General features: G+C 40.4%; 1 protein-coding gene across 4 annotated transcripts in view; it reads right to left on the bottom strand.

The window, feature by feature from the left end:
• Positions 1 to 51: 51 nt before the first annotated feature.
• The window catches only part of LOC308065324 (solute carrier organic anion transporter family member 1C1-like), a 43,245-nt gene continuing 28,546 nt past the window's right edge, over positions 52 to 14,750 (bottom strand). For all 4 annotated transcript variants that reach the window (XM_080391153.1, XM_080391155.1, XM_080391154.1 and 1 more), the window contains 4 exons: positions 13,932 to 14,116; positions 11,043 to 11,107; positions 9,005 to 9,122; positions 52 to 8,221 (listed from right to left, as the gene is read on the bottom strand). In XM_080391153.1, coding sequence (XP_080247279.1) covers positions 8,005 to 8,221; positions 9,005 to 9,122; positions 11,043 to 11,107; positions 13,932 to 14,116 — 585 coding nt within the window. In that variant the 3' untranslated portion in view covers positions 52 to 8,004. The remainder of the gene's footprint in view (positions 8,222 to 9,004; positions 9,123 to 11,042; positions 11,108 to 13,931; positions 14,117 to 14,750) is intronic.

Raw genomic sequence — 14,750 nt, forward strand, 5'->3', positions numbered from 1 at the left:
GATTGATGGAACACTGATGTTATGTATTAGCTCATACCTTTAAAATTACTGTTATTCTAGATCTCAGACTGATTGCTTATACATCTGCTGAGTGCTGCCACTCCCATAGTTTAGTTGGCATTTTTCACACGAGAGGTATTTATGCAGTTTCAGATGAGGTCAGAAGGCATCCTCCAAAACCATCCTTCTTTAATGTGGCTCAAGATACCTTCAGCCATGGCTGTTGAGTTTCGCTACAGAGGGTCCATATGCCCTGTGGGAGAGAGCCGTGGCTTGTCCCCTGCAGCTGCTGGTGGCCCTACTCACTCAGGATGTGTCTCCCTGATAACAAAAGCGGGTTGCTAGCCTGGCTTACTTACACAGGGATGTAAGCCTGGTGTCTGGCTGTGAGGTGGACTGACATGGAGTGCTGATTCATAATGAACAGTGGAAGACCACAGCTCTGCGCAGACATGCTGGCCCTCTTCCCTGCATCCCATGGGCTGCTCCTACCAGCACAGCAGCCTCCCTGTCACAGCTGTGAATCACAGCTTGAGTTGCTTGTATCTGCATGGCCTTTTAAAGCATAGTTTCTGGGCGAGCTGGCTCCGTCTCTGCTGGACTTTCCTCTCCCAGAAAGCCAGACACACTTGGTGTCTCCTTAGGCTACAACAAGGGTAAATATATGTTATCAATGTATATAATCACAGAGCCTGTGCTCAAGTCCTGACTTAACCTGACAAGACCAAGGAAACCTGAAATATTACTCTGGTATTAATAACAGGTTGTAGTAATAATAATGACGATGTGACCTGAAATATCTAAATGGTCCTGCCGGGTTTTATGTATTGATTGCTTCAGACTTTCTTTGAAGCCACAGATGCACGGGTGGGAAAATAATCTCTTAAACATAACAGACAGATAGATTTCCATATAGAGCTTTACTCTTCACAGCTGGCAGAAGGTATGAATCATACAAGATTATCATGGCCAATTATAATATTACATCAGTTGAAGAATGGCTCATTGGTATACCTGGTTTGCAAGGAGAAACACGTCAGCACATGAATGCAATTTTAAGTGAAGAACTGATTGAATATGGCTTTAGGAGACTCTGAAGAAGTTTTCTATCAATGCTTAAAAGTATTGATCTGCATATTCAAAAGATGATAATGAGTTCAGAGAGAGAGTGTTCCTTTTTTGGGTAATTTAGATAACAATTTTGAGTTTAAAAGCATTAGTATTCAGTATTCTCCAAAAATCTAATACTAAGCTTGTTGAATAATGCATTTCTTAAAAAAAAATAATCAGGATGTCTCAAAAACATTCGAACTTAGAATTCTTAGGATTTTTTAAAGTGTTATTTCAGAGCCAGCATACAAACAGGTTCAACCCTCTGAAGATGATGGATGCTTACGAATCCCTGATTGGTTTTAGCCTGCAAATACATGACCTTCTTTTGTTTAGTATAATGGCTAGATCATAAAGTTATAAACCAGCAATATATGAAAAAAAAAAATTTACAGTGCAGTCAAAGGTATGACCACAGTTGAGTGAACTTAACCTGCTGAATCCAGCTGCCACCTCTTAGTGTGGTGAAGAAGACATTTTTCATGGGCTCTACAAACCCACTACAGTTTTTGGGGAAGTTTTGGACTGAAAGCCCAAACCCTGTGCTGAAAGCTGGAAGGTAAAGATGTCTTCAAAACTACTGTCATTCAAAGCTAAATGAATTAAAGCTATGCTTCCAGTGGCAGAGCCGTTTGCTGTCTCCAAGCAAAAATTACTCTTAGGTCAAGAAATGAAAGGGTGGGGACTTCAGATAGAATTGTGTTTTCAAAACGCTTATAAGCTACAGTGTCTTTTCCAGACATGGAAAGCTCATCCAGAAAGAGGGACCAACTGAATAACTGTTAATGAAGAACCTAATGTTCTAGATTTTGGGGCTGTGTCTTAGAACAGGAAATACCTCTTGAAGCACTTCCTTTCTGGTATTTTTCCTGTGATCCAAGTCATACAAATGGAAGCTTTCAAAGCACTTGCATGGTCCTGTTTCATTAGCGAACATGAGTTAAGCTTTTTGGAGCTTGCATCCATTGGGAAGCCATTATAAAGTAATCTGAAAGACAAAATTTTGACCTAGTAGTTTGGCTTAAAAATTTCATTTATAAGTGTTTTGGAAAATGTTATTTTATCTATGATTCCCAAGCTTGCATTTCTTGACCATTTCTGAATGAAATGACTGTCGCAGAGCAAGAAAGTGAATGCAGATATCCCAAATGCCAAGATAATCTGCTCAACTTTGGTATGTCAGAAAATGGTTACTTTGAGTTCATGTGTGAGGGTGAGAGAACCTCTAGAGGAATTTTGTAAGATAAAATGCTCCTTGTCATGTCAGACACTTCAAATGTCTATGTGTGATATGATAGTTATTTCCAGCTCAGCTTTCCTCCATTCTCCTCTGACTACGTAGTGTTGATGGAAACTGATATAAGTTCTGAAGATACTAATGGATACTGTAGTGGAAATACCATGATTTCCATTTGTTTCTGTAGATCCCAGAAGACACTGTCTGAGACAAAAACTGAAGAACCAGAAAGGAACAAAAAGAGCTAATCCTATTGAGCTCTCACTGTAGAAGGTAAGTTGTAGCAACTTGGAAAGAGATGATTGCAAATAGAAGAGTAACTCCCTGCACAGCGCAGGGATTCACTCCTACATCAGCACAAACAATCCCAGCCTTGTATGCAGCCACTGCCCAGAGATTGCCTTTTTGGATCAATTGGGCTGGATTATTTGCTGATTTTCTTTCTTAATGCCAGAAGTTGGACCAGACAATTTAGTCTCGTTAGTGTAATCAATCCTGTTCTCTGTATTCCCATGCCTTTTTTCTTTTCCCTCTTAACTTTCAAAATAACGTTTAAGAGCTGTTGTCTGGCAAAGACTTCCCGTATTTACTCTCTGCACTATATTATGATAACTGTTTTTAACAATTCATCTGTTTTAGGAGGTATAATAATTCAAGTAGTATATGTGACACTTTTGACACATTTTTATTCTGGTTTTGAATGTTTGTCTATCCATCCATCCATCCATAAGTACCTGCTTCTAAGGCAGTTTTGTTCGGCAGTTTTACATTTGTTCAAACCTTCAGTCCTCTTGAAGCTTTTCAGGAACAACAGGAATCTACTTGTTCCACGCATTGTCTGCTGTTGCTTTTCAATGAAAGCCAATATTGGCATCTATTGCAAGTTAAAACTGACTGCAAGCTAACAAAGTGCATCCCTTCTTAAGCAGCATCATCAATATAGGCATAATGAAAACTTGCCCAATGGCAGGTCTTCTAGACCTGCTAACATTTGGGTGATCTTAAGAACTAGCTGTTGAATTTCTTATAGCCCTGGAGAATTTGTCAAACAGGGCTGGAGTGAGGGCAGTAATGAGACCTGGATGGCAAAAGCATTTCTTAACCTCCATAATACTTCTTTTCAACCAACTCCATGCATTCCTGAACTCAATGAAAACAACAAACAACTTTAAATCCCATGTATTAAAATGAGGTTTAAAAAAAGACTAGTGGGCTGAAATTAATGATGATTCAGAAATGAGTCAGCTATTGAACTCTCCTGTTTTCAAGAAGAAGAAAAAAAAAGAATAGTATGAATAATTGGAAACTAAGGAGCTTTTGCAAGTAAATACTTGCAGGTACTTAGTCTGTGTGGAAGTAAGGAATTCCAGAAATCATGCATGAGAAGGTGCACTAAGAAAACTAACTGGTGCTATTACTAACCTATTACTGACCACTAGCAAGTATCTTTTAAAAATAATGAGTAACTGCTAAGATCCCAGATGAAAGCAGCAAGTGATTTGACATTCACTTTTTGGAAGACTCGAGATCTGGCTGCAAAGAGACATTTACCCTTAAAGTGAGTAGAACATATCAGTGATCCATCCCTGGCCAGGTCTGTGTCCCTAATCCAACAGGGCACTCAGAGTGGGCTTGCACAGTACTGTAGAGTGTCTGTTGTGTTTTAACATTACTAAGGAATATTTCACACTTGTACTTTAAATCTTTTAAATGGTACTTTTTAAAAGCCAAGAATTTTATTAGAAAAGAAAATTCATATATTTAAAACTAAAGTTACCGTCTGATGTTTTGCTGCATTAGATAAAATGCACGACAGATGGCCATTTTGCCAAGAAATCTATTTTATCAATTTTAAAATAAAAAAAAAAGAGCTAACCTTTAACACTGTTTCAGATGAGCACTGATGAGCCCATTTGCCAGCTTGGATTGGTAAGTGTTCACAGTGAATGAATTTGCACCAGTAGATAACCTGTCACCAAGGTAAAATTAACAGATCATTTTTTTTGTCTGTTTTGTGTCATATGTCTGTAATGTATTTGATTGCCTGTAGATCCTGCCCCAGGATAAAACTACATTAACACCCATGGGGTAGTATATACCACAGAAAAGCTGAATGAGCCTCTCTAACACTTCGAGATTCAGATGAAAAGTTCATGGCAGTATACACAGCCTTGGAAAACCACTTCTTTTATGTGTTTGAGCTTTGTCTTGAAGTGGAGACAATCACCTGAATGCACCTTATGCAAAGCATGCTTAGCTTAGAAGTATTTATATTGATTTTGGTCATTGGGTACTTTCTAATAAGCAGGAGGATTCAGTACAGCTACTTTCGTGTGCACTAACAGAAAAGACAATAATAATTCTCTGGCAGGCTTAAGGCACAGAAGGTAGGAAGATAGGAAAAGGGGTTTCATCTTTTTGTACTTTTTTTCTCTCACCCATGGTGCATAGCACTGAACACAGTAAATTTATTTTGCAGTTCACAGCATGTCACCTTTGCTGTGTTTCTTTTATGGGGGGGAGGATAGTTTCTTAAAGTTTTCATCAAATTTTTGATTCATTCCTGCTCTCCCAGAGCTCATCATGCAAATGCTTTTAGCTTTTCTTTTTCTTTGTTTTCATCCATTTTGCTCTGAAAGAACGTTACTTATGGTTTTCCTCCTTTTTTTGTGCTCTTTCATGAAGCTCAGAGCTTAATGTTTGTAAGAAACGTATGTTGGTGATACGCTTTCATTTTGGAAACACAGGAAGGGAGGTGTCTGTTCAACAGTTACCTGTGCTGCTGCTGAGGCCGTGTCCGCAGGGCTTTCACCTGGCCTGGCTTGGGCTGAATCAGCAAAATGAAAAGGGGCCAGGCTGAGGCATTTGGAGCGTGAAACATAAAACCTTTTTTCTTACACTGTTTGCCAAGAAACCCCACATATCCAGGAATTAAAAAAAACCAACTGCTAAAAGTAAACCAAGTCCTCCCCCCAAAAAAAAACCCCAACCCACAAAACTTGCTGCAACCACTTCCAGTTTTGTGAATTGTAAATTCTGCCTCTCTGGCTTTAAAGGTATTGCTCGTAATGTTCAAAACTTCAGTACATAAAGGGAATTGGCCTGCCTTTCCAAAGAGTTAAGCAAAGGGAGCTATGGGTATATTTACAGCAGTGAGTAGAAGAGTAGCTATAGGCATTTTATTTTAGTTAATGTGTAAAAATTGTGGCTGCAGTGACAGATTATTGCTGAAACACACTCATGCACATCTTTTTACGGCTTAATTGTTCTCCCCTCAAAAGCAACAATGAAGAAAGCATCTATGCTTTCCTCCCAGAATTGTAAAGAAGCTCAGAATTATCTCTCTAGTTTTCAGATCTCTCCTGATCATGCTCAGCAGCAGTCATCATTATTTCTTGCAGAATTTCTGCTTGGCAATACATATCTTGCCTTACCTCAAACGCATGCATCTTGCAGCAGCGATTGCCATCTTGTGCTTGTATGTGCATGTGTATGCACAGTGCTTCTTGTGCAGCAGGGGCTCTCGGGACACAACAGTAGCATGAATATTAATTGCAGAATTGCACTGTGAGATAAAATAATTTGCCCTGTTTGCTCTGTTTCCACCATAGATCCATGACCTACAGTTGCAGCTTTTTAATGACAGAGGGAAGACCACAATCGTTTTCAAGGCTGGCAACAAATCAAAATGTGCTTTCTCTCTCTACCCTCCATCCCTCCCACTCCCCAACCCCCCTTGTAGGTGACGAGCTGCTGTGGCACCCAAAGGCAGCTGTGCTTTGCACCCTGGCTCTGGCTGAAAACATTTTTTCCACAAGAAAGAGAAAAAAGCCTTGATAAGCAGGTTATGACCTTGTGCCAGCCTTTCTCTCTGCAACCAAAGAGGTCAGTATACTGACACCTCCTTGACCTCATAAGCCTGGATTAATAGTTTCCTAAACCTGCTTCAGGACATAACAGCTTTTTCTGGCATTGTTGATTCCTTGTGCACCATTCTCATAACCTGTCACCTGGAATTAGGTCTTGTTTTCAGTTAAAAATAGCATATTTTGTCACATAAATTGTGTTTTCAAATGTTGCAAATTTTGGATTAAAAATATCTCACCCAAACCCCTGGCTTTAAAGACATCATAGGAAATTGTATATGCACCAAGATGTGTTAATAAAATATTATCTGGACAAAGCAGCTGGAAGACAAACAGAACTAGACAGTTGCAATTACTTTCCCTGCCAAAACTCACTCTCAAGTTCAGTAGTCAGGTAAGATCATTCCTTTAGGTCCCACAGGTCATTCCTATGGCTGTATCTGGATATGTCAAAGCGTTTGCAAATGCAATTGTAAGACAAGACCATATCAGTTTTGCTAGATAGAGAATTTTCGTCTCCAGTAAATATCACTTCATTTGGAAAAAAGCCCACTCTTTTCTCTTCAGTGCTGCTGTCACTACTAGGTGATTGTCATGATGGACAACACTTATTTCAGAACAACTCAGCATTTTGCTCAATGTACTTTTTTTATCTAGCGTGTCTATTAACCATATCCCACTAAGCCCTGAGCATATATTTTAAAGTATCAACAAGAGAATTCAATCACTGTCGTGAAATGGTCTGCAAGTAGATGTCTTTTTATTTAAAGTAGTAACAGTTGTTCAGCTCCAAGTGTCGCGAATATGATGAACACAAACCAACAAATACACAAACCCAACTTTGAACCTATGAGCTAGAGGCTTGAGCTGAGAAAGTTTTCAGGTGCATGAAAACACAGATGAGTGCTTTGACTGCCTGATGATTGAACTTTTCCCAGAACAATAAAGATAAGTGTACAGAGTATTTGCAGAGGTCATAGGGATAATGTTATTGTTGAGTGTCCTCTGCTGGATAGTATATGACATAGCAATAAAGCCACGAGAATATGTTGGATAGATTTTGCTTAGAAAACATCACTATAAAATTCAGATTTTTTCTTATGTTTCATAATCAATTAACTAAAAAAATCAGTTTTAAAAAAATGCTACAACAGATTTTTAAGAACAACTATTTCCTTTATTGCAACCTATTTGTAGCTTTAAGTAGGCATAACGTTTTTAGCTGAGCTAAGATAATATGCATTTTGGAAAAATACTGCTTTTGTCAATTTTGTGATGGGAAATTGTTGCAATGATTCATTTAGATAAGGTGGAAATGTTTTTCTTAAAGGCTTTGGGTTTATGAATCTGATGAAATCAAAAAGCTGCTGTTAGCCTTGAGCTTGTCATTCCCGTGGCAGCCTACCGCATAGATCTGCATACACAGGATCAGTATCACGTTTTGTGGGCCTTTGGCATGGGGCTGTTCTCCCAGTGGTCGTCTTTGACCCCACTAAAAAATGTAGCCTGGCTCTGTCAGAAATGCCAAGGAAGGCTTTTCTTTATCTGTGGAAAATTTGGTTTGGTTCATGTCACTTCTCCTGTCTGTTATTGGTAACCAGGTACATGTAAGGCACTTTCACACTTGTATGTTAGTTTTTATTGTTGTTGATTGTAGGTTTGCTATCCTGCTATTTGCAGTTTTACTTTCTGAAGGTTGTTACTATTTATTACGTAGTTATTCATAACATTGTGAAAGTTGTTTCTAACAGAAGCTCTCCTGATTCATGTGCCACTGGTCTAAATGACTTTCTAAATACACGATTCATTCTCTGCATCAGAAGAACCTGGCAAACGGGCTTTGACCTTGCAATAATCTTCTTTATTCATAAGACATTCTTCTCTTCCTCCATTCTCTATAGGCGTGGAGTTCTTATTTTGAAAGTGTTTCTTTATCAATATAAAAAAAATGATTGCAATCAAGTAAGAAGGACCTCTTAACACTGCTGATAAACCAAGGTAGACATACCTGTGGGATAAAGCATAGAAGACAGTGCCAGGCATTGAATTTTTCAAAGATATTGAAGAAAATAACATCTTTTAAGGATCACATATATACTAAAAAAAGCTCAGGGGAAAACATTAAAACTAATCGTTCGTGAAAGGTACTACAAACTGGAAAATTTTGCTAGCAAAAACTTTGATTAAGGAATTGATAATACTCTTTTTGCTTATGAAGGTAGTTGCAAAGTGAAGCTTCCATCATCTTCCCTTTGTTTCTGAATATATACTTTAAGTTATTAGACTTTTTAGGGCTAGAAATATATTGAGATCACTAAAGTGGGCTATTGTATGTTAAAATAAAAAAACACACCAGAAGTGCCCAAGGTTAGGGTGAAACTGAGAAAAATCTCTGGAATATTCCTCCTGGAGGAATGTGCAAAGTTAACATTCTTGCCAGCATGAACAAGTGGCCAGCAAACAAGCTTTCCTCTTGATGGTAAATCGTACAATCCTAAGTCTTTTAAATTGACTCACAGGATATTAAAAACATAATTAATTCCAGAAATCTCTTTCATTGATATTAAATTATTTTTGCACAACATAAAAACTGACTAAACCCCTAAAAGTTTAAGATTTGATCTTAAGATTTCTCAATTTCAGGAATTTGAGACCCAAATCTGAGTCCAGTGTTAGTATCTGACCATAATTTTTGATCAGTGGCCTCATACACTGCAGTATAACACAACAAAGCATGTCTATCATCTGTAGAGAGGAAATGCATAAGACTTTGTGCCCTAATTTGCCTTACCTGTATGCATTGGAGTCATACAGCCTGCAGGCCCCTCGCTGCCCACAGCTTGTGCTTCCCCATTTCAAACATGTCTTATCAATCAGTGCACCAAAATAAACCGGCGCTGGAATCCCACCTGCAAGGAAACAAGCACAAATGTCACAGGATATCACAGGAAAACCCGTATTTTTAGAAATCAGCTTTGTATTTTCTTAGTGGTAAGTTACATGCTGCAGTAGTGGCAATAGGTGGATTGGACTGTGGGGAGCTTTTCCTTTCGTTTATCAGAGTAACTGTAGGTTACTGTAGGACACCCTCTACCACCCACCACAACACCCTGCGTTGTGGGGATCATCAGTCCCCAGGAGATGTGGTCCGATGGGTTTGGCCAAGCTCCTAGTCATGCACATTGGCTTTTCAAACAAGGCTCTGAGAGTCACCGCTGGCTCCCAGTGCATGCTGAGCTCCTGCACGGGAGAGCTGGGCTGGTTGTGTGTTTGGAGCACTGCACTGATGCATAGTTCCCTCCTATGCATAGCTTAAATTATCCGCATTGCCTGATAGTCCCTTCTGTCTGGATGATAAAGCAACAAAAATCCTTGGTGTGACTTGCCCAGACATGAGCTTATGCTTTACTGCAAAACGTGGCAGACATGGGACAAAAATCATAGCCTTGCTGAAGTAAAGGCAAATATTAATTTCAGAGGAATCTAGGTTTCAGTGTGTACAGGAGACCATGTCTCACATTAGCTTTGTTCCTACAGGAGTATTCTGCATTCTTATATAGGAAATCATTTTGTAAAGACAGGTACACTCTCAGCCTGCTCTGCCCTAGGGCTCCTGTGAGTCTGAACTCAGCAATCTATCTATAAAGGCCTGTGTATTATTATCAGCAGTGCTGTAGTCAGGGTACGATGGGACAAATGCTCGTTTTGGTGGTTCCTTAGAGAAGGAAAGCAGGAGCACATCAGACTTGATCTCCAAGTCACTGAAGAGAAATGCCAGCTTTTTTTGAATCAGAAACAGTGTCTCTATCCCCTTCTGCAATGGAGGGAACATGCTGGCTCAGTGTGCTGAAGCAGAAGCCTATAGAAAGGGGACAGTTTTCATAATGCTTTTTTTGTTTTGTTTTGTTTTCTTTTCTTTTCTTTTCCTATGGCCAAAATGGCTCCAAGAATCCAATTGGCATTGCTTGTCCTGAGAGCTGGGGGAAAAAATTCTGCCCTTCCACTGTGTCATGAAAAGAGTAGAAGACAACAAAGTGTGGATACACCTTCCTATCTCAAAATGTCCCATTGCAATCCAGAGCAGAGAGTACAGCCCTAACCTCGCTCTGACTGTAGACATTTGAAAGGAGCTGTTCATTTCTTAGGCTTCTTAGCAAACCCACAGGGCTTGTCTCCACACACATTTCTCTACATTTCTGAAATGCAGGTATTCCTATTCCATTGACAAAGACAACAAAAGGAAACAGAGAGTTTTCTTGCCTGCCTAGGCATCTTCATCATCCATCTCATTAGCAACTCTCAAATGAAAAAGGAAAAAAAAAACACCATTGCAGCATGTTTAAAGGGAATTGTAATCTAAGCTGTCTTCTACCAGCAAAGCGAAGTTTCTACATGGAGAAAACATTCTGCTATGAGCAGAGTTGTATCAGTGTTGAATGAAGTCCTACTAGAGTATGGCTTCTCAATCTGGCAGCATTGCGTCTCAGTGAGCCACTGGTTGAATCGTATTTGAAATCTTGTTGTGTTGTTTAGAAATTCAAGGTAATACTTTAGTTTTTCTTAGAAATTCTTCCCATTTTAGAATACCAGGCTCCCAGACTGCAACACCTGCACCAATCAGCAGGTCAAAGATTTTCAGAATTGTGTTAGCTGGTCTCCCAATGAACTCCTGACTGAATATTGGACCTTCAGGGAAAAACCAGGATCTTCAGGAACAGCCCAGGATCTAGAAGCTGTTTCAAGGATACATCTGGTTTACAAATGGTGGTTGCGTTGGTGTCATTTAAAGCCATACGAGCAAGCATCTCAGTCAGAATGATTTCTCTTACCTAGAATTCTCATAATGAGTGTGTATAGACCAACTGCAAGAGATTTCAACTCTGGCTGAACACATCTGAAAGAAAGTGAGAAGTATGAAGTATTTTTCTATGTAGTGGTTAGACATGTTTATTAAACTACTGTTAGTTACCCTGAATTTAATACTCTTAATGACATAAAGCTAAGCTTTGGAAGGAGACTTCTTCCTACATCTCCTGAAAATACATTAAGTGGTATAAAAAAGGTGAATTAATCTATTGTTTTCCATCACATAGCTCCTGGGAAGTCCACTCACTAAGCATAATGAAAGAAGTGAAATTTTAAAGTCATAATCACAGCCTATCCTAGTCTTATTGAAATGGGCTGTCCAACTGTCTCAACCCCTGGCATACATGTTCCTCACTTGGTGGGATATACCTTACTCACTTGATGGGAAATATCATGTTGACCTATAATAAAAATATTGCAAGGACCTACGTTAGTACAGCATCTTTCTACTCTCAAATGACATCCCTCTGTACAAATGCACATCTTGAAATACACAACGCCAGCTGGCAATATGCCCATGTTTCGTGGGGAACCACATCCCATCGGCATCAGAAATGAGCACTGATCTTGGATCCATTATACATCCAGGCTCTGCCGCCTCCTTACAAATATTAATGTCTTCAGCACTCAGAAAGGTGTCTTACAGACACGAGGAAGGAAGAAGAGTTCATATACCATTTTCTATGCTCAGTGAAGATGACATAATGCTCTTACGACTACCATTAAATTTGCCACTAATGTATTTTTCTACTGAGTGAGTTTTCTCTTCAGGTTATTGAAAGGTGTAGAGGAATGAAGCTGGGTTAATTAGCATTGATAATGTACAGCTGTGGGCTGGCTTCAGGGGAGTGGGTTGGCTGATGTGGATAAAGTTCAGCTGTGGATGGTTCTGTGAAGAGGTTGAGAGCCAGTGAAGAGGGAGCAGCCGAGGAAGAGAGAAGAAGAAGCAGAGAGAGAACATGTGCCTTGGATGAGGTGAGACTAGAAGGCAGCAGAGGGACTGGCATGAAGAGTGTGTTGGTATGAGATGGTAAAAGAATTTGTTGCAGCTTGATAGTTTGGAGAGTGCTGTGACAATTGGTGCCCTGTGTAAGGACCTTCAGATTATGAGACTGAGTGTAATGAGTGGTGACAGCAGTGATGGCTGTGCCGGGGTATGTTTGGAAGAGCAATGGCAGTGACCCAACGTAGTGAAGACAGGAGGGGATCGCCTGTGATCCAGATTGCGTTGAGATAGGCAGGAAGAGCCTGGGGATCTGGATCAGACACTGGTAAAGTTGAGCCATTGGGATCAAAGGGAAGGAATCCTGACTGCTGTGGAGTTAAGAGACTGAGGGTAATGGGTGATAGCAGCAGAGTACATGGCCAGATGTGGCAGCAGCCCGCAGTGGCAGCGGGTCCGGCTAGACAGCAGTGATGGCTGTGCCGGGGGAAGGCGCGGGAGCAGTGCGGTGCTGCGGGTGGCTCCTGCTGCTGCTTGGCCTGGTGGTATTCTTGCCAGTGTTTATGTGCTCATTGAAGGTGTCCCCAGTTGTAGAAGAAATGGGTGACCACAAGGATGTTGAGAAGTTTTTCAGAAAACAGAATGATGTGTTAGTGCTGTATTCTAGATTTGCTGCTGCTGCAAGCTCACTCAGGTTACTGTCCAGTGTGATCCAAGAGGTGAAAGGACAAGGTACTATAAGTTCATCAGAACCCCCCTCTGAAGAAATCAAAATCCTAGATGCTAAGAAAGCAGATAAGAAGAAAGGTGATCAACCTGCAGAAGATGAAAAGCCCAAGATAAAAGTGAAGAAGGAATATAAGTATGAGTTCAGGGACAAGTTGTCCAAACTGTATGAAAAGTTTATTTGTAAAAAGGTATTTAACAATCATCATAGCCTAAGGTATGAAATGTTAAAAAGGAAAAGAAAGGGTGTGTGTGTGTGGGGGGGAATTGTAGAGGAATTATAGAGTACTGTATGAAAAATGTATGTAAAAAGGTTGTAATGATTGTTAAAAACATAAGGTATGAAAATGTTTAAAAAAAAAAGAAAAAAGGGGGAATTGTAGAAGAATGAAGCTGGGCTAATTAGCATTGATAATATACAGCTGTGGGCTGGCTTCAGAGGCAGTGGGTTGGCTGATGTAGATAAGGTGCAGCTGTGGATGGCTCTGTGAAGGTTGAGAGCCAGTGAAGAGGGAGCAGCCGAGGAAGAGAGAAGAAGCAGAGAGAAGAGAGAGAACACATGCTCTGGATGAGGTGAGACTAGAAGAAGGCAGCAGAGGGACTGGCATGAAGAGTATGCTGGTATGAGATGGTAAAAGACCTTGTTGCAGCTTGATAGTTTGGAGAGTGCTGTGATATAAAGGTATTTGCTAATTTGTATTTGTGGTTCCAAATCACATCCTGGTATGCCTGCACTCTCTGTACCTTGATACATATGATCATAGGAGCCTCAGGCTGAGCCTTCATATGTCCTGGTTTTCCAGACATCTGATAAGCACAATCTGTTAGGGCAACCCCAGATTCAGAAATCCTGACAATTGCATGGCAATTTTCAAAATCCATACAGCCAGAATATCCAAGCAGAGAAAGGATGTGTTCTGGAAAATCTGGGTGTATGGCAAGTGTAAGAGAAACCATTTCACAATAGCTGGAAGCAACACACTAGAACTGACTTACAGACAGCAGCAAAGTGAGGTTTGATGCTAACAGCTACAGAAAAATGTGAAATGACAATTCATTAAAAAAAGCATATTATACTGCAAGAGGTTTTTTTTTTCCCGAAGGGAAAAAGAGAAATCTAAACATAATTTTGATCCTCTCATTGGAAAGCCTCAATCTTTGGTACACAATTAGTTTTACTTACCTAAACATAATCATGTATGCTGGGGTGCCTCCCAATGCATAACAAAAGCCACTTATAACTTGTATTACTGTATAATAAATGAACTTCATTGAACAATCTTTACTTTTCAGACATTGCCCCAAGGTGGCAGAGTTATTTCCTGTCCATGAACTGCTGGCTTCAAGACAGCTGCAGTTATGGAAGACCTGGAAGACACAAAGCAGATTTGGTAGGACACTGCTCATGCAATGGGGAATCCTGCCTTTGGTCACAGGCAGAGCCTGAAGCCTTCCTAAGCATCCCTTTCCTATCTTATTTTGCCTTTCTTGAGCCAATGGACAGCAGCAGCTTTTCTTTCCTACAGGCAGCGCTCAGTGTTGGAAGGGACATTCTGTGCCAGCCTGTTTTCACCAGTGGTCATACAAGCCCTTTTTGGAAGATGTTTGGAATAGCCACGGGACCTTTGAGGCTGGCCTCAGCCTTTGTGTCGCTGGAGGGCAGTGGAAGTAGCAAAGCGAGGCTCAAGGAGCTATGCCTTTTGCTGTTAGGTGACACTACTTGTTAGCTGGCTTGTCTCTGAGAAAGCACCTGGGTCACAGGTCCCTCTCTGCTAGTACTGATACACAAGAGGTACCTCACAGCTGTAAGTAGCAGCTGCCTGTCAAGACACAGCTCATGCAGAGCCCTGAGATAAGAAGTAGGTGTGCTGATAGCTTAGGAGGAATAGCTTTTAAGCAGAGATTCAAGGCCTTGAGGGCATGCTGAGGGAAGGGGAACTGTGAGCCACAAACTATAACCTCTACAGAAGCAGACTGGTGTGGGAGGTAGCAGTCCCACTGC

This window comes from Falco punctatus, assembly GCF_963210335.1.
Source record: "Falco punctatus genome assembly, chromosome: 6".
NCBI classification, from domain to species: domain Eukaryota; kingdom Metazoa; phylum Chordata; class Aves; order Falconiformes; family Falconidae; genus Falco; species Falco punctatus.